Source organism: Sphaerodactylus townsendi, linkage group LG02 (genome assembly GCF_021028975.2).
Source record: "Sphaerodactylus townsendi isolate TG3544 linkage group LG02, MPM_Stown_v2.3, whole genome shotgun sequence".
Lineage (NCBI taxonomy): Eukaryota > Metazoa > Chordata > Lepidosauria > Squamata > Sphaerodactylidae > Sphaerodactylus > Sphaerodactylus townsendi.
In genome coordinates, this window is record NC_059426.1 from 136,702,492 (window position 1) to 136,723,471 (window position 20,980).

The window sequence follows — 20,980 nt, forward strand, 5'->3', positions numbered from 1 at the left end:
AAGGTAAGGAGGTATCTTCCAAACTAGACTGAGTTGAAATAAAGCTTTTTTGCTGCTGCTTCATTACCTTGCTCCTTCAGCAATTTTTTTGGATCCAATATAACTCTTAGGTTAACAGAGTCAGCAAAAGTCAACTGAATCTCATCATAAGTTGAAAGCTCAGTGTCCTTCAAGATTTCTGCCTTCCAAACAAGCATTTGAAAGGGTACAAGCATTTGAAAGGGTAAAAGTATACCACTTGGCACCTTACAAATACAGATTTGGTGCCAAGTGGTAATTTGGTTCCACCCCTCTGCAGTGGCGTACTGCTAATGGGGACATGGGGTATCCCATGTTCCCGGGCACACGTGGTTTTGTCATGTAGTGCACCCCAAATGATGAAACAGCATGCACCCAAGCCCCACGCCACCAAGCCCTGCCCCCCTCCCGGCCTCCTTGTAGGCTGGCTCCTGCCCTCCCTAGGCCCTGAAGCTGGGCAGAAGCTGACCTGCAGGGGGTGGGGCACTGTGGCGCCCATCTCAGCCACCCCTGATTCTCGCCCTCCCCTGGCCTCCCTGCTGGCTCCCATAAGTGGGGCGTAGGGACGTGATCATGCCCCAGGCACCTTTTAGGTGCGGTATGCCACTGCCCCTCTGGGAGCAAGAAGTCTTTTGAACAGTCTTATCTGAAGGAGTCTGCAATACTTGCCTGCCTGGGAACTGAGATCACAGGGAAAGGGCTAGTTGACTGACCCATCAATCCAAGCAGCTCATCTGCTGGATACATGAGGCCTTTTCAGTGGCAGTCCCACGATTATGGAACAGCCTGCCCAGGAAGTTGTGCCTGGCCTCTTTTTAGGAGGAAAGTGAAAACAGTTTTATTCATGACTGTGTTTGATTACTTCTTCTGCATATAGGCAGTTCAAAATTATTGACTTTCACTAGTGGTTTTATTCATTTTATTGTTACTTACATTATCCAATATGGAGAGGATTCTGCAGTAGAACCTGGATGTAATCAGAACATGGATTAATGCTGACATAGGAGTGCAGTATAAAACAAGAACTGACATGTCATGTCAAATTTTATCAGAATTCTATTGCAAATATTTTTATGAACAAATAAAGATGCAGATCTTATCAGTGACTGACAATGTCTTTATCATGTTAAAAAGTCTAAAATGACAATCTTCAGTGGATTTTTCTTATGTTTCATTGTGCAAATTTTCTTGACTATTACAGTGGCCTCAGAAGGACATAGGGTTTTTTTAATTAATCAATATCTACTTAAAATGGAATTGCAATGATATCAGTAAAATACAAGCTGTTCGAAAGGAGAGCTGTCTGGAGTACAGCAAGCAGTGTGATAAATGACTTTGTACAGAAATCAGAAGGATCTATGTAATGCTCACATCTGCCTGGATTTTTGCCTGCTGAAAATGTTTACAGTAGCTGAACACAACAGTTACATATAAAAATAGTTGATGCAGAGAGAAAACATATTGTCAAGTGACAAAGTGCAGTTGTGTATGGTATAGATTCACTTGGAGGGTTCTGGGGCTAAACAAGGGAAGCATTTGTGTTATAGATGAGAAATAGGAAAACCAGCTATGTTAGGGCAAAAGTGTGTGAATCTAAAAATATTTGAGCAGTCACATCATCAAGTGGAGGACAATTATACCCCAAAATGGTTGAAGAGGAAATTCAACACATGTATTGTTCAACACATGTAGTGTTTATAGGATTGCCAACTTCCAGGTGGTAGCTGGAGACCTCCTGGAAATACAACTATCTCCAGGCTACAAAAATCAGTTCACCCAGAGAAAATGGTCACTTTAGAAGGTGGACTCTATGGCATTATACTCCATGGAAATCCCTCCCCAAACCCCACCCTTCTCAGACTTTATTCCCAAAATCTCCAGGTATTTCCCAACCCAGAGCTGGCAAGCTTAGTGTGAAAGGCAAATGTCTATTTCTAGAATAGGAGAGCACTGACAAGTGCTTCCCAAAAACCCAGATAGCTGAAATGCACATACCAAAAGAGCAGTTTTTAAATTAGTAAAAAAAAGAAGATTAAAGTGGAACTTGGGATATGGAATTACCTTGATACTACATTCAGCTATTTAGCAGCTGAAGATCGGAACACTGGACTGAGAGAACTCTCTTTTCTCTCTATACTCTTGAATTTGATTTGCAGGAGGAATTCTTCATAAAGTATCTAGAAGTATCATAAAGTATCTAGGGTGTACATGTGTGTCTAATTTACAGAAGGGAAAAGAACATGTCCGACTCTAGTGTGAACTTTAAAACTCTATTTTTAATGAAAATAATTAAAACATTTATATAACAGAACCACAGCTCTTAATCAACATCAAAGTATACATATTAGAAATAACAACAACAAAATAATGAATAATACACACACAGGGAATCCCCAAAACAGTAATATCAAGTCTCTATAATAAAGGTATTACCAGTACTTTGAAAGAGATCCACTAATGGTGTAGATGTGAAGGATACCAGGTGTCTGATGCCTGTAAATACTCACCTTCCGTAGATGAGCTTCATGTACCTATAGATGAACGTACAAAACATCAGGATGTTGATGGAGAAATCCTTGGCTGGTGGTCAATAAAAGGTGGGAGTATTGACCCGGGGAAAAAAACAATACTTTCAACTGTTTTCTTCAGCCACTTTAGGCACAATCATTAAATATAAATATACAAATATATTTGCATATTTAGGAACCAGAATAATCTATTGTGAATTATTCATTGTTTGTTGTTGTTATTTATAATATGTATACTTTGTTGTTGACTAAGAGTTGTGGTTCTGTTATATGAATGTTTTAATTATTTTCATTAAAATAGAGTTTTAAAGTTTGCACAAGAGTCAGACAGATTCTTTTCCCTTCTTGTAAATTAGATACTGTCTCTGGCTCATTGTATATGTGTGTCTCCCAGCTCACATAACTAGTTAGGTATTTCCATGTGACCAAGACAGCTGAACAATCCATGGTACTTGTACAGTTCAAGACATCCAGTTATAAGAAAAACCTGAAGAGTGTTTTTGTTTTATGCTTATTTTGGAAAGTTTTCATAATTATAATAATGGCAATAACTAAAACAAGAATTCAATTAATTGGCTTTCTGATCACTATAAATCAAAAGCTGAAATGTCGTGTTATGAACAATGCCAGATACTCAGAACTATTAAACTAATAAACACTGATAGAAGTTGTAAGACACTATTTTCAGAAAGCAATTTAATTTGTGTCCCACAGAAGAGAAATCATCTGGTCAGCTGAGGAAGCATCTGCCTTTCTTTTTGTCATTAATGGACTCTTCTGGAATTTGTAGACATGTGCCTAGTCAAACCTCAGAATAAACTTCTCAATACTCTGATCCATTTAGTTCTACCATTGCTTAATGAAAAAAGCAACAGGGTCTCAGTAAGTTGGAATAATAAATCAAAACTAATTTTTATTTGCATATTTCTATACACCTTCTCTTAAAATCAAGATTGGTGATTGTTCATAGGATATGATGGAATGTTCTTTGTAATACATGTAACTTTGGGTCTGCATTTCCTGCTTCCTCTTTTCACCAAATCACAGATGCCACTTTTAAACACAATTGCTTTTGATTGAAATTAGCATACAATATTGATGAATAATTATCATTAGGACTGCAGCCTTAGGCCAACGGAGAGACCTCACATCTACAGTTGTTTTCTAATAGAGTACATATTAAAGAACAAGAACCTGGAGTGCTGCACTTCTACAAGCAGATTTTCCCCCTCCCCCATGGAACAGATAGACTATTGCACATGACCTCCTTTCTTACTCATGACCCTGCCTTTTCTAATAGGAACTCTTTGAGCCTTTCTGAGCCTCCGAGACCATTTTCCATTAGATGCAGGAGCCGTTCCTTCCCATATATAACAGATTCCAGCCTATTAATGATGGGGAAATAGAATTACGGTACTTTGCAAAAGTGATGCTGCTTTTTGAAGTGCATTATAATTTTATTTTGCTGCATTTGCATTTTTGTAGAACATACTGATAGAACACAATAACATGGCCCCAAAGTGTTTTGAAACTCAACTTTGCCTCTGCACAGTTCTCAGCTACTGGGGAAAGCCTGGAAAAAAGCCAGATCTATCTCCGTGTCATCTAGTGCTATGATCTCTTGAATCCACCTCATCAACACAGCTGCCATTCATAAAGTATCACTTCCGTGACTTTTGAAGCTAAATGCTATTCAACATTCCTTTGACCAGGAAATAATCTTAAAGATAACATGAGAGCCAATGTGTTTCATTTTTTTAAAAGTGCAAATTGCTGGCTAATCTTTGGCAAGTGAATTGTTGTAGTAATGAATGATCAGTGCCTTTTGTTTTAATTTACATCAGTTTTAAAATATTCTGATGCATATCTGGAGCTTCCTGCATGGACCTTCAATGTAGTGTTTTATATATTACCCAAGGTATAAGAGATAAAAGGAAGCTGTTTCAGATAATATGTGATTGCAATGCTAATCCAGCTATTGTATCTTACATATGATTGAGCTGAAGAATGGAAGTCCTTTTTCCATATATTTTTTGCCCTGTGGGCCCTTTTCTTTGATTATGGGCTCCAAAAAGGATAAAAGAGTTTGCAGTGGATCTATACAGCTGTGCTCACCCTCCTTCCAACACCCACTGAGACAGCATTGGTGCTCCAGAGCCAGCATCTTTATTGCCCCAATCAGCTGCTGCTTCAGCAACATTTTTTATTTTTCACGTTAGGCTTCTTCCTAGAAACCAAATTGAACTGGGTATATGATGATGTCCTGTTCCTCCTGGAAAAAAGAAGAGCAGTTCCAATTTTACTAAATATCCCATGATAATATTATGATAACTTTGAAAATGGTTTGTGCATACATTTTTCCTCCCTTTGAGTTGTTGTGAACACAAAAAGCCATTGCAAATGCATTCCTTTTGAATTAAAACAAAGGGTTCATATTGTTTTCTTTCTCTAGGCTGAGGTTCAGCTCTGCTATCTGGAAGCACAAAGAGATGCTGTTGAACAGATGTCCTTAAAGCTGTACAGCGAGCAGTACAACAGCAGTAGCAAGCGAAAGGAAGAGTTTGCAGATATGTCAAAAGTTCACACAGTGGGAAGTAATGGGTAGGAAACTATTCTTTTTGTTGTTTTATTCTCAGTGATCTGTACTTTTTTAACATGGTCTTCTTTCCCTTACTCCTGTGTTAGGGAGGAGGGTTTTTCCTACTGAGCCAAGAAACAAGAAATCATATATTCTTCTCCCTCTTTTTCTGTCCCTTCCTTGCCCCTGTACGCACATACATCCATGGACACCAAAATGTTTTATATGTGTTTGTCTGTACAAACTCATAACTGTATGATGAATGATTACTATAAGGTGTGCTTAACCACTTCTTATTTTAAGATGATTTTAAACACTGCTGTCACTATGTATGACCCTTGGTCCTTTGTTTCTTTGGAATCAGCATTTTATTTAAGAACATGAACCAGTGTAAGACTTGCCTTGATTGACTAGCAGTCTTCTCTAGCACCGAGTATCAGTCTTCTCTAGCATCAGTTAGCTTGATGTCCCTGTGGAACTCAGAGTCAAGGCATGTTGGAGATCCCATCATCTGGTAGTAAATTAGCAGAAGGATGTCTTTGAATATGGATGTTTAATTTTAGTTCTCATGCTCTCATGGCCAGTAGTCATTACTGAATCCTATCCTCCATGAATATTTCTAATCCCTTTAGAAAGCCATATAAACTAGAAGTCTCAGTAAGATCCTATAGCTATGCTTTTTACAAATCAATTGTTCATTACATGACTTATTTTTGAATGTGTAGAATCATTTTCCAATGGATTAATAAAAAGAAAGAACCAACTTGATCCCTAAGCTAAAAAAGTAGTAGACATTTTATGGAGAGAAGACCATTCTTAGAAAAAAAAGCATATTTTATTTTTATGTTTTACCTCTTCTGTTATATTGTATGTCAGTGTTTTTTTTAAAAAAAACTTTACTTGAAAATCAAAAAACAAACCCTGGCAAAGCTCAGGCAAACTTTGGAAACCAGATCTAAACCCATAGAAAATAATGGCACTTTAAAGGCCACGTGGATTGCCAGACACCTACTGGCTGGTGTAAATAATGGGCGGTAGACCTGGTTTCTGAAATCCAGTGGCCACATTTACTTTGCATTGAAAATAAAGGCCCTTTAAACTCTTGTCTACTGACAAGTCATTTGGAAAGTTAGTGCCCTTGTTATATTAAAGAACCACTATTTTATATGAGAGTAGACCTTGCTAGTACTTCACACAACAGATCATTGTGTTCAAAATTTAAAGAATGTTATGTGCCATCAAACAGCAGTTGGGCAGAGGTGCTCGACCTCTCTCCCCTTCGCTGCTCCTGTTACCTCACTGGGGAAATGGATTTCTGAACCAGTAATAATGCTCCCCAAACTTCCAGATAATGAACAGCATACCTCTACCAACACCCCAAAATGAAATTACCATGATTTTTTTTAAGCACACACTCCTAGCCACAGGAATTTACAATGGGAAGAGGAAGATGGTGGTAAAGAACTGTGTTGGCAGAGTCTTTACACATGTTCTTTAAGGGGTTCAAATCTTAATTCTCTTTTTCTATGAGTTAAATTATGTTCTCATAATTGTATTTTCAGCTTCATTTATTGTTAATTGCATGTTAGAAATGAAACCTCTTCAGAAATTAATTCTTAGTCAAAGCCTGGCCAATATGGACTGTACTTTCTGTGGTTGATGAAGCAGAATGCAAACTAAGATTTCAAGAGTGATCTTGTTAGAAAAGGTGTGGAGTAGTATAAAATATACGTTTCCTGCTGCTAACGCAGTGCTTTTAAAATTCAGGCAAGATCAGTCTCCAAAGTGCTACATCATTCATTATTAAAACAGGGTTGAGATTTCAAACTAGAAAGTGCTTTGGCAAATTTGGCGTGCTACCACAATTGAAAGTTCCAAATAGCTTGACTGTGAAAGTGCATGGAACTTCTATTCATTTGACAAAGCAGTTTGATTATTAAAGGGTACCTTCACATTCCAGAGCACTACATGACTCTGAAATATGCACAGATCTCCATGTAAGCAATGACTTCTCTGTTCTATTATATATCATGAAAAAGCCTGTGGACCTATTCTTTTGTGCACCTAAAACTTCCCTTTGAAGAGTGAGGAATAGATAATGACAAAGCTCATGTACATGTAGAGCTCCATTTTGGCACTGAAAAGCCTATGTGTGAATTGGAATCCCTGGACTGGAATTTTAAAAGTGATATCACTTTTTTTTGCTGTCTAATCACAACTGTCTTATTGTGACCCCATTGCGTTTTCAAGGAAGAGACATTCAGAGGTGGTTTGCTATTGCCTGCCTCTGCATAAGGACCCTGGTATTCCTTGGACCCTGCTTAGCTTCTGAGATCTGACCCTCCTCATCCTCCTATGGATTAAAAACTGGTTGAGAAATAGGAAGCAAAGGGTGGGTGTAAATGGGAAGTTCTCACAATGGAGATATGTAAGGAGTGGTGTCCCCCAAGGATCCATTTTGGGACCAGTGCTCTTTAACCTATTCATAAATGACCTGGAAGTAGGGGTGGGTAGCGTGGTGGCCAAGTTTGCAGTTGATACCAATTATGTAGGGTGGTAAGAACCGCAAAGGATTGTGAAGAGCTCCAAGCAGACCTTGATAAATTAGATGAGTGGGCTAAGAAATGGCAAATGCAGTTCAATATAGCAAAATGTAAAGTGATGCACATAGGGGCAAAGAATCCAAACTTCACATACACGCTACAGGGGTCAGTGCTATCAGTCACAGACCAGGAAAGGGATTTGGGCGTCTTAGTTAATAGTTCCATAGGAATGTCAACTCAATGCATGGCATCTGTGAAAAAGGCAAATTCTATGCTGGGGATAATTAGGAAAGGAATTGAGAATAAAACTGCAAAGATTGTCATGCCCTTATATAAAGCCGTGGTGCGACCATACTTGGAGTACTGTGTTCAGTTTTGGTCACCACATCTCAAAAAGGATATCAAAGAGATAGAAAAAGTGCAGAGAAGGGCAACAAGGATTATTAAAGGTTTTGAGCACCTTCTTTATGAGGAGAGGCTGCAGCGTCTGGGACTCTTTAGTTTGGAGAGGAGATGTCTGAGTGGGGATATGATTGAAATCTATAACATTATGTATGGGGTAGAAAATGTTGACAGAGAGAAATTTTTCTCTCTTTCTCACAATACTAGAACCAGGGGGCCTCCATTGAAAATGCTGGGGGGAAGAATTAGGACTAATAAAAGGAAACATTTCTTCACACGACACATGATTGGTGTTTGGAATATGTTGCCACAGGAGGTGGTGATGGCTGCTAACCTGGATAGCTTTAAAAGGGGCTTGAATAGATTTGTGGAGGAGAAGTCGATCTATGGCTACCAATCTTGATCCTCCTTGATCTGAGATTGCAAATGCCTTAGCAGACCAGGTGCTCGGGAGCAGCAGCAGCAGAAGGCCATTGCTTTCACGTCCTGCATGTGAGCTCCCAAAGGCACCTGATGGGCCACTGCGAGTAGCAGAGTGCTGGACTAGATGGATTCTGTTCTGATCCAGCAGGCTTGTTCTTATGTTCTTATGACATCTCTGGCTAGCCTGGGGCTATCCAGGTCAGGGCTCATTGCATTATTATCAGTTGTTAATCATCTGTGACAAACTACAAAGCACTGACAAACTACTTTCCTGGGGAAAGGTGAGCCTGCCACAAACAGTAAGATTCCTCCACAATTTCCTTGAACAAACTCTTGTCCAAAGTTGTGGGCAGAATGTCCACAGTACAAAAATAATTCATGTTTGAAATATGTGCAGGCATCTTAGGAAGCAATATGTGTTATCTTCCTTTTGACTTTTAAATGCATTAGGTTTACAAGAAGGCTTAAGAATGGAAAACAGAATGGAAAGAGGGGTGGACAGGAAAGATAGAGAAACTGATTATATGAAAAGCTTACAGGAAAGGATATTATGAATTTGTCATGTTAATATCTGTAATTAATAAGATCTGTAATTATTCCATACACAAATCAGATACAAAAATGTAATCAAGATATGGATTCCAGTTTTGCTTATTGTTAGATCAGAAGTTTTGCATGGGTAATATGCATGTTCAGCTCTCCAGTTTGATAATAAAAAAACAACAGTTACCAGAAATAATTAGGTAATAGTTGTAGTAAGAATCCTGCACTGCCTTGGTATGTTATAGTAGGCAGAACAGAAAGCTCCCAAAATCTGAATAGATGCATATATGTACCAACGTATGTTTCATATGTTATAATATAGATGTTTCAAACATTATGAACTTATTGTAGTAAAGTATAGGAGGTTTCATCAACAATGCAGTCCTAAACAAAGTTACAATTTCTAAGCCCAGTCTTAGAAGCATGTGACTCTGCCTGCAAGTTTGCCTGCAAGTTTCAAAGATTGTAGGAGAAATATAGATTGTATCCTACTACTTCACTCAGCTCACTGCACTGATTTCCTTGGTGCAAGGAGACTTTCTCTGCCACAGGAGCTCTTCCCCAAGCAGAAACATTTCCTGTGTAAAAGGAAAACATGCCCTGGAGAAATGTCCTGCTATTGAGGTGTGTCATTCAAGCCCTTCTATTATGCACTAGAAGGAATCCCAGGCATAGATGAAATTCAGCATGTCAAGACCCAGTCACTGGGGACAGTATAGTACCTTCCCAAATAGCCATTCCTCTTCATAATACTGTTCTTGTTCTCAGTCTCCCTGCATGGTTTACCATATACTAGTTGTGATTCGTTTACCATATACCAGTTGTAAGTTGTGAACCTAGAGAAGCCTGCCCCTTCCCCTTACTAGAGCAGAACTCTGCAAATAGAGGAAACTAGGGTTGGTCAATACTAAAAAAATTCGGTAAAATTCGGATTTGGGTATTTTGGGGCATAAAATGATTTGTATGCCCGAATCCGAATCATAGCCGATTCAGATATGCCCGAAAATTCGGGTAAATCCGAAAAATTCGGGTCTGTTTTATTATTTTTTGAATTTTTAAGTGTTTTTACACGTTTTGGCCTGCAGGGGACGCAATTTTAAAGCTAGCGGCACCAAAATTTCAAGATATCATCTAGAGACTGTCCTGATGATTCTCCCCAAGTTTGGTGCAGTTTGGTTCAGAGGGGGCAAAGTTATTGACCCTCGAAAGGGGTGCCCCATCCCCCATTGTTTCCAATGGAAGCTAACAGGAGATGGGGGCTACACTTTTGAGGGTCCATAACTTTGGACCCCCTGAACCAAACTTCACCAAACTTGGGGAGTATCATAGGGACAGTACTTGTATGATACCCTGAAATTTTGGTGACCACAGCTCTAAAACTGCACCCCTCACAGTCACCCAAAGAAATTCCCCCAGATTCTGTGCTCTGTAGTGGCTGGCTGGCTCCATTGCAGCCAATGGGAAATTTCTGTGGGAGGGCTGTGGAGTGCACATTTCTCATGGTAAACCCACAAAACTTTCAGGGTGTCTTCAGGAGAGTCTCTTCATGACACCATCCAAGTTTGGTGACCATTGCTTCAAGGGGTTCAATGTTATGGGTAGGGTCCATCTCCCACTGCCCCCATAGGCAAAGTTCCTCAAACCTGGATGGTGTCATTCAGAGACTCTCCTGAAGACACCCTGAACTGTTTGCAGACTGTACCTTGATAAATGTGCACTCCACAGCCCTCCCACAGAAATTCCACATTGACAGCAATGCAGAAGTCACTGCAGAGCACAGAATCTTGGGCAAATGTTTAGAGGTGCCTGCAGGGAGTGCATTTTAGACTATATCAGCACCAAAATATCAGGGGTATCATCAGGGAAACTGTGTCCTGTTGACACCCCCCCCAAGCTTGGTGCAGTTTGGTTTAGGGGCCAAAGTTATGGACCCTCAAAATGGTGGCCACCATCTCCTTAGCTCCCATTGGAAACAATGGTGGGATAGGTCGCCCCCTTTGAGGGTCCATAACTTTGGCCCCTGAACCAAACTGCATCCAAACTTGGGGGTGCTCGTGGGACAGTCTCCTGATGATACCCTGAAATTCGGTGCCACTAGCTTTAAAAATTCCGGTTTTCATGTTTCACCGCTCTTGCACATGAAGCCTGCTGGAGTGAGTGAGCGGTGAAACACGCGAAACAAGAAGTTACTTTTAAAGCTTAGTGATTGACTCAAGCTTTCTCAGGGGTATCATCAGGAGACTGTCCTGATGATACCCCCAAGAGCTTGGTGCAGTTTGGTTCAGAGGAGCCAAAGTTATGGACTCTCAAATGTGTAGCCCCATCCCCTATCAGCTCCCATTGGAAACAATGGGGATAGTTGCAATCCCGCGAGGGTCCATGCGCTGAACCAAACTGCACCAAACTAGGTAGGGCAACATCAGGACCAGTCACCCGCTGATGATACCCTGATAATTTGGTGCCGATACATCTCAAAATGCGTCCCCACAGGCACCCCCAGAAATTTGCCCTAAGATTCTTTGTTCTGCAGTGACTTAGCTGTATTGCTGTCAATGAGGAATTTCTGGTAGAGGGGCTGTGAGTGTGCACATTTTCTGAAGGTATGGTCACAAAACTTTCAGGGTGTCTTCAGGAGAGTCTCTGATGATGACACCATCCAGGTTTGGGGCGAATTTTGCTTCAGGGGGGTTTGTTAATTCTATGGGACCCAAAGGGGTAGGGCCCATCTCCCACTGCCCCCTGAAGTAAAGTTCCCCAAACCTAGATGAAGTCATCCAGAGACTCTCCTGAAGATACCCCTGAAAGTTTTGTGAGTTTACCATGAAAAATGTGCACTCCACAGCCCTCTATCAGAAATTCCTTATTGACAGCAATGCAGCTAAGTCACCGCAGAACAAAGAATCTTGTGCATTAAATTTCTGGGGGTGCCTGCAAGTGCTGCATTTGTAGATGTATTGGTACCAATATTTCAGTGTATCATCGGGAGACTTTCCTGAGGATGCCGTCCAAGTTTGGTGCAGTTGGGTTCAGGGGGGCCAAAGTTATGGACCCTCACAATGGTAGCCTCATCTCCGTAGTTCCCGTTGGAAAGAATGGGGATAGGGACACCCAACTTTGGGGGGTCCACTTAACTTTGACCTAAACAAAGCTTCACCAAACTTGGAGGGTATCATCAGGACAGTCTCCCTGATGATACCCTGAAAGTTTAGTGCCGATCTATGTTTAAAATGCGCCCCTGCAGGCCAAAACGTGAAAAAAACACCAAAAAATAAAAAACGCACTTATTAGAAGCTGGTGATCCGAATCCCATGGATTCGGATCTGTTAAGATTCGGACAGCTCAGATTCGGACCCTGCTCGTCCGAATCCATCCGAATCCATGCAGATTCGGTAAAAATCCAGATTCGGACTGTCCGAATCTCCAACCCTAGAGGAAACCTTTTCAGTTTCCTTCTACATTGAGTCCTGAGCTGAAGGCAGTTTAGGTTAATAAAAAGCAGTGGGGGGGGGGACATTTGCTGAACACCATCAGGAATTGAGTTTTGAAGGCAAGATGCACAGGGTTACTAAATCTCTTGGTTTAAAAAGGTTCCTGTGCCTTAGAAAGCTGCACTGACAGAAGAATCACAAGTAGAGCTGTCCATATCTATGACAGGGGCAAAAGTGCTGATCATACAACCGTCTCTTGGGCAGCTTACAATGGTTCAGAAGTCAGCCTAGAACAAGAGAGTTGATAGCCACATGGTAGATCACCTAGACACACCCTGGGTAATATCACTGGTCGATTCCCCACCCACCATTAGATGTGCGCTCCTCACGGCAAATACCCCGGGGTTTTGCAGCACTCCCCACTACACTAGCAGTGACAACGCAACAACAATGCAGTCACCCCGATTCTGCTGCTCCTCCCATCCCTCAGCGTGGTCATTTCGGATCCTGGTTGGAAGTACACCTTTTTGAAACCGCATGCCGAACACGGAGCAGGGGTCCCCTCCACTTTCACTTTTGAAGTGGGGAAAAGCCCACTGTTGGTCATGTTGTAGTCTCAGCAGATTGCTGGCACTGTATTGGGAATTCAGTCTGTCTCTGCTGTAAAACGGGTGCCTGGAAAGAAACTCAAGAACTGTTCAGTAGTAGTAACAACAAGCAAGTAGGTTTAAGCATTTTGCCCAAATAGTAAACTATGGATTTCAGAGAGTGGTACCACATAGGAACTTTTTTTGTTCCTATACCTTCTCCCTGTTTCTGGGGTGATTTGCATGCAGAGGTATAATATAATGACTGGGCTGATGCTTACTCACCACTTGCAGGATATTACAATGGAAGTGTGTCTGCCATTTCTGTTTTACTGATCCTGCAAGGTATATGGGAGTGTGCAATACAACAGTTAAATGTAGTAGCCAAATAAACTTTGGACATTTGAATAATCCTAATTGTGATGTTTTGCACCAATCCTTAATGAGGAATGACTATAAGGGTGAGGAGAGGGGGGAGGGGGAGGAAGAAAATCATGTTTCCTGTTTTGAAGACAAGAGTCTGATGCATTTAGGTCCAGGATGTTACCTAGCTTAACAGTGTGAATATATGTTTAAAGGAGCAATGGGGAAATAACTCAGCTTGGCAGTACAAGAGGCAGGCTAGGTGGGACTTTTAGACAAATATACCAGAATTGGCTTTTGAAACATTCTACAGAGAATGCAAAGGAGACCAAATTGTAGTTTTAAATATTTTTATATAAATTCTGGTTGCAAACAATCAAACAGTAAGATATGGAGAAGCATACACAAAGTTCCTAAGTGATATAAGCCAAGTGGGAGGGGAAAAGCATTACACAAGGTTTGGATGATAAGGCAGTGGGGAGGTTGGGAGGGGAAATAGTGGGACTTGTAATGCTACTCCAAATTCAGCTGAAGAAGTTCTGGAAGAAGGCAGGGATTCCTATGCCAGCATGGAGAGTGGGGACCAGCAGCAGCTGGAGCCAGCCTGGAGATACAACCTGAAGGGCTTGAGCCAGCATGGAGAGCATGGAGAGCTTGGAAAGCCAGCTTGTAGAGCCAGCACTGAGAACTTGAGCCAGCAGCAGCTGGAGCAAAAGCCAGCAAGCTCGCTAGGGGCTGGTTAGCTAGCCAGCTAGCATTAGCGTAAAGAATCAGCCAGAACTTGGGGTGCACTGTATTTTTATACCCCTTAGGATAGTTTGGGGCAGGAGTAAATAAGTTTCAGTTTCGTTTTCCTGAATCTGCTGGAATTTCCCTTGCTGGGATTACTGGCTTGAGCTAATCAAAGGCTCATCTACTGTTGCTAAGTGTTTGGATAATAGAGTCAATTGTTCCTTGATTATATCAAGGGAGCTCTGCAGAGTAATTCCTTGGAGTTTCTGCACAGGTATTCAAATTTAGCTGAGGCTTTGAATGAATCAGGAAGGGATGGATTATTGAGGAGATTGTATCTAAAGGTAGAGGAAAGGCAAGGAAGGAGCAATTGTTGAGGAAATGGTTTTTCAAAAGCAGAGTAAATGTACAACCTAGTATCAGGGAGTTCTCTTGGATCCATTGTGTCATAACTGCTTAGCAGAGTGTGGTAATCAAGATGCATATCCATGGTTCATGAGGCTTCCAGATTCTATTGCCTGGAGTAACTCATTCACTGATTTAATCTTACAAACAGACCTTTTGCATGTGGCCTGTTTTTGGGGTGGACACTCTGCTACTCTCACACACACAAATATGAAAGTTGGCTTCTGCCAATACAGTTTTACAGGAAAATAATATGAGATCCATATTTCAATGGAGCGGGGTGTGAGGGGTAGGCTAACAAGACCAGGAGATATTGGTTGGAGCAGAGCCAACTACCAGGATTCCTGGGATCTCAACAGTGGAAGCAGTCTGATGACTGTTGGGATTTCAGCCGCAAGCAGAGAGATTAGGGAGGCAAAAGCTCACTACAAAGTTGCATTTAGGAAATGCCTTGTTTTATGTGCAGCATTCAAAAGTTTCCTGGATTTCATTATGGTGAGGACAGTTTCTTGGTCAAATTTCATGCGGAGTCTGGGTAAGCAACAAGGAAGTAAAGAACCTAATTCTTTATTAGAGGATTTTAATCTACTGTGATGATGGGGGGAGATATGTATTCAGGGGAAGTGGAAGTCCAAATATGGGCATGTTAGATAAGGCAATGGAAAAAGCAGAACCAGTTGGTTTGGGTGAGTGAATTTCCCAAATGACAGAATTATATTGGTGTGAGCTTTAATTGGCATCCTAAGCCGTTTACCAATTGGCCTTAGGAATTCTCTTTCTGTCTATCACAAAATACATGTTTTCTCAAAGAAATGATTCAAGCTCAGTAATAATACCTGAAATTATGCAAAATGTTAAACTTTAACTGCCAGATGAAAATAATTCCATGTTGTTTTTTGTCTGTTAATTTTTACACATAAAATAGTTTTTTCATGACAGAAGGTGTCATGAATTTTCATTTTCTCTATTGAATTAATGTCCACACTTTAAGAAATATGTTTGCATTCAGAAGATTAGACATGCAACTCTGCATTGATGATTACCTGTCCACCAAGGTAAAATATGTTCCTTATAACACAATTCTGCAATGCAGTCAGTGGGACTAAAGTAACCTACAGCTAAATTCATTGCAATTTTTGCAACTTAAAAAAAAATAATGGGGGTAACCTATTCATTGTGATTCCTGCATTTGATTTTATTTTGAAATAGATTACATAATCAAAAAATTATAATCCAAAACCTGAGGGAGTGTTTTCAGGAGCATCTTCTCACAACATCCCCTTTTGACCCCTACAGAACTTACTAATGAGATGTATTCCAGTTGCTTACCAAGAGGTATACTGACAGGTCATATGTTTTAAACAGAAGTGATTCCTCCAATGTTCTCATCACCTGAATTTTTCAATGGATTTTGGCCTTATTTTTAAAGGGGAACTAATGCACTGTGTGTAAAGTGCCGTCAAGTCACAAGCCCCTTCCGCACATGCAGAATAATGCACTTTCAATCCACTTTCAATCCATTTTGCAGCTGGATTTTACTGTGCAGAATAGAAAAAATCCATTTGCAAACAATTGTGATAGTGGATTGAAAACGCATTATTCTGCATGTGCGGAAGTGGCCACAGCCAACCCTAGCAATAGGATTTCAAGACAAGTGATTAAGCAGAGCTGGTTTGCCATTGCCTTTCTTGGAAGATCGGGCTATTCCATGCCGCCTTCTCTCCAACCAATGCTTTAGGAATTCTTAATTTTCCATTTTCCATTTTTAATTTTTAAACATCATTTCTCTTCTCTGCATTCTCTTTTCTTTTCTCTTCTCTTCACATATGCACATGAATACAGAAAAGGCAAACTTGACAGTTGGTGCATCAATTTTTTTAAAGGTGATTCTGTCCCCATGTAACTGCATGGGGACTGAAAAGAATTGCATGGGGAAAGAAAAGGTTGCCTCTTGCTGAGTCCTCAAATACCTCCCCCTTCTGCCTTCTTGTTTTCTCCTTCATTTTAAATATTTTATTCCTTAGTAAATGCAGGCTGATTCTGCCAGTCCCTTTTCAATATCTCATCACCAGTTACTCCTCATAATTTTGTAACTTCTTAAAAGTAAACCCACATCATTGGTCTCTGTCATGAAGTTTATTTTCCAAAGGAGCCTTCATGATCTATTTCCTTCCCTTCCTCTGATAGTTGCTATGTTGTCTTGTTATATTGATTTCTGTATCACAGGTGATCAGTGGGGGGAAATTTTGGAGTTGTAAGCATTTCCAATATCTTGTGTTTAACAAAGGGTTGAGTTAACCCTCAAGGGAGGATGACCTTGCACATTCATGCACAAGGTGTGAAAACTCTGTTTGGCTTCTTGTTTCCTGTGTTGACCTTAGTAAAATCATGGAAATTCCTTACTCATTCAGTGTGGGAGGAGCTGAACTGGAATCAGCTAAAACACCTCTAAAAGGTTTTCAGTCCCTGCCCTTTACTTTGATGTCTGTCCCCACTCACCAACTCAAAACAATTACATGATGTTCCCCTTTTTTTAGTTCTGTGTTGAATCACAACTTTAATGCTTCAAAGCCTCATGCTGAGGTCCACTCCTTGTATACTCAATACTTTAAAAAACCCTTCAATTAAAAAATACTTCAATAAAAAACAAACAGAAATGCTGCAAACAAACAGGCAAGGGGCAGTGGCATTCCAGAAGCCGGAAATGGCACCATTGAAATTGTGTGCGTCCTCAATTGCAGCAGGAGAAGCAGCTATGGGGAGGAGTGACAGTGGCAGGAAGTGGCAGGTGGAAGTGCAGCAGCAAGCAGCAGGGACCAGGCAAGCAGGAGAGCAGATGCAAGTGGTGGGGGACCTGGATGAGCAGGAGATAAAGGGTGGGCAGGCAGGAGAACAGAACAAAGTGACAGAAGGCTCAGGTGAGAGAGAGAGCAGCACCTACCCACACACTCTCTCACTTACCGGCATCTGGCCCACTTCCTCTTCCTGGTCTATGGGGAGCAGGGAGAAGCCTGCACAGACTGCTTACCTTTCTTGCTGGATCACCACCAGCCTGCCTGCACACTCTCAGGCGCACTGCTGGTGGCCTCCACCCTGCTTCCTCTTCTTGGCCTGTAGGGAGGAAGGGGAAGTGGGGTGGGGCAAGATGGGAGCCACCAGCCAAAGTCTGAGTGTGCATAGGCAGGCCAGCAGCAATCCAGCAAGAAAGGCAAGTGGGCCAAATGTGGAGGGAAGGAGAGGGGGTGGGCCAAATGTGCCCCCATGTATCACCGGGGTCATGAGAGCTCCTCCTGCTCCCCCCAGAAACGTAGTCAATTTAAGATGTTTTCAAAACGTTTCAACTGGAGAATCATTTTAAAAGAGGATTCATTTAAAATGTTTTGAGAATGCAAATGAAATGTTTTGGGGGTAAAAACAATGTGGAATTCCATGGAGGATATGCCTTATTTTCTGCCTCAAAACATTTTTAAAGGTTTGTGCAAAAAGGGTCCATTTGTGCTGAACTAAGATGCTGACCAGGGGTATCAGATTACAGCATGTAGTCTTGCCTGGTGAGAGGTCCTCAAAGTGGCCCAACCTTCATCCTGTGAGGAATGAGATTCTCCTTGCTGAAGCAGGAATCTCTTTCAAGCCAGCAATCACATGCTTTGCCTTGTTGCTTGCAACACTTCTCTGTGTTGCTGTCTGCTTCAGTGAGCTGACTCAGGTGATCTAATTGCCTGAGGCATCACAGCTGGGGCAGGGCAGGTAAGTGGGTTGCTTCTGCAGGCACTTTGGATTCTGATTCCTGGCTAGCCTGCTGTTCAAGACCACTCTGCAGGGGCTCCCAGTGGTTCTTGATCTCACCCCTGTGGGATCTCTATTAGCCTGAACTCTCTCCACCTTAGCTGAGGGACTCCCTCACTCTCCAGGGGATTGGGTCACTGTACAACACCATTTGGCCCCACGTGGATACTGTATGTGAATCTTGCCTAGTCAGGAGGAAGGGGACTTTCCAAGGCATGCCATCAGTACCTAGATTGGGCAAGGGATATGATTGACTTAGGATCATCACCCCATGTGGAATTTCTTGATAAAAATAATGGGTTTTTACTGGAGAGTTGTGCAGAATCTAGAGGGCTACCAGAGGGCTATCCTGGATTCCACTTGGAGTAGGTGGCAGTGGTTAATACAGTATTGGAAACCAGGCTTGACTGTTAATTCCCAAGCTACAGTTTCCTGCCAGGTAACCTTTGTGCCATTGTCTCTAGAACTCTCACATACCCCACTTGGATGTGTAAGTCAATGTCAAACCACCTCTGAATGTGTGTGAGAAAGAGATCACCATAAGTCAGCTGTGACTTGATGGCATTTTCCACCATCGCCATGTTCAGAATACCAGTTAACTGGATGATACACTCTTTGATTTCTTTCTGCCAGGCCTAGATATCTGTTAATGTCTCAGGAACTAAATCAGAGAGAACCCAGATTATGCCAAATATATTATTGATAATGGGTCAGAATGGCAGTTAACTAATCAATGTACTTTCCACTCCCTTGATTAAATGGCACCAATTCAGTAACTGTCATATGAGGGCAGCACAGAGTATATCAAAGAGAAGTAAAAATTGTAAGTCAGTAGCCATGGCGGAACGTACACATTTCACCTTATTTGTGTTGTCTCTGACCTTTTCATACCATATCTCTCTCTCGAAGTGTGATCAATCCATATGTAATGTTGCACAGAGCTTTTGAAACTCAAAGTGTTTGAAAGGTTTTGAGATAGTTACTAGTAATTGTCAAATTTTATTTTTCTATGAATAAAAGGAGTTGCTAATTGTGAGTATTGAGCTTTTAACCACTCTGCTAACTTGTTTTTCCATTGATGTCCTGAAAGTACCTTAAGATGGACCTCATAAATGCTAGTTCATTCTCCAGAATTCTGAGGCAGAAAAGTGATTTGTATTGTTGTTGATTATACGAACAGCTCTACTGACACCCAAAAAATAATCCTGGCATTCTATTAATTTGGAATGAAAATGTGAATTTAATTAATTTACCCACAGGATTTCTTTCCCATTGCCTCCAAGTTAAAAGGTTGCACTGGATGTGTAATTCTTCATAGACAGTCTTGTCAACTGAATATAATATGAATCCAGAATTCAGTGTCTGGGATCATCTTGTACCTAGTTTAGATGATACAAGCAGGAACCCAGAAGGACTTGCAGGACACGTCTCATTTCCCCCTCCCACAATTTTCTCTTATAATTTCTTGTAAGTCCCCCCATAGCCTCCCCTTTTATTTTATTTATTTATTTATCAGTCTTATAGACCGCCCAAACCCCAAGGGCTCTTTCCTTCTTTCCTGCTTCCTTCTCTTTTAGATTTGCCAAACTCCTGGTGGAGCCTGGAAAACTCCTGCAACCACAACAGATCACCCAGCTGCAGAGATCAGTTCTCTGTTAGGGTTGATATCACCAGGTTGGGAATGGAGGTTCTGAGGGTAAGGTTTGGAGAAGGAAAAAACTTCAGCAGGGTACATTGCCATGCATTCCATCCTCTAGAACTGCCATATTTTTCCAGGAGAAGTACGTACAACAGAGGGATGGGTGCCAAATAAGCTAATATAAACCAGAGAATGCATCCCACAAAGAAGAATTATACCCAAGTAGACATCATCAGTTTCATTTAAAGCATAGAAGATCAATATTTAGAATACATGATGTGAAAATACACAAGATACAAGGTAAAAATGAAAACTGACAATTAAAATCTGCGTGGCAACTCTCAAAGTGAATGAAAACATTACAGTGAGTTCCATTTGGAGTAAGTTCAAAGATTTCCTATGGTTGATATTAGTTAACCACATAACTCTTCTAAGGTCCCTTCCTAGATAGGATTGTTGCAAACAAGGGAAATTCCAATCCTTAGGAACTCCTAATGGCCGTTTCCGTGACGTGGGTGGAATATATGGTGGCCTTAGGGGATGGCAAAGCGCCGCCCATTTTCATTAGGCTAAAGCCTATATTCATGCAGACAGGGCAGCTGGGCTGTATTAGAGCTGCTACCAGACTTCTCACCGCTAAGCCATGCATTTCCGTAGTGTGCTGGGAAGGCGTACTCTTCCTGGGAATGTCAGCCTTGAAGCGCTGCTGTCAGTGCGAACGTGGCATGGCTTCGGCACCTCCCAGCCCTCCCTGGATCTTGCAGCAGCCCCTGGTTCAAGGGTCAGCCTGAGGCTCAGCATGCTCTGCTCATGCACGCTTGGAGAGGCAAATTGTAGGGTGGGGGGGAAGTGTCCCTGTGGCCTCGGCGACAGGCCGTGAGGCTCCAGGGATGTTGGTCGTGCCAGGCTTAATGCACTCCTACGGTGTCAGCTTCTCACGGCCCTTTCTGGGACCAGCCCATGTGGACAGTCCTGAGCTGGCGTTAATTAAGGTGGCAGGAACGC

At 41.6% G+C, this 20,980-nt stretch overlaps 1 protein-coding gene across 1 annotated transcript in view; it reads left to right on the top strand.

The window, feature by feature from the left end:
• AKAP6 (A-kinase anchoring protein 6) overlaps positions 1-20,980 on the top strand; it is a 289,841-nt gene that overhangs the window by 165,710 nt on the left and 103,151 nt on the right. The window contains 1 exon segment of the mRNA XM_048484616.1: positions 4,999-5,147. Coding sequence (XP_048340573.1) covers positions 4,999-5,147 — 149 coding nt within the window.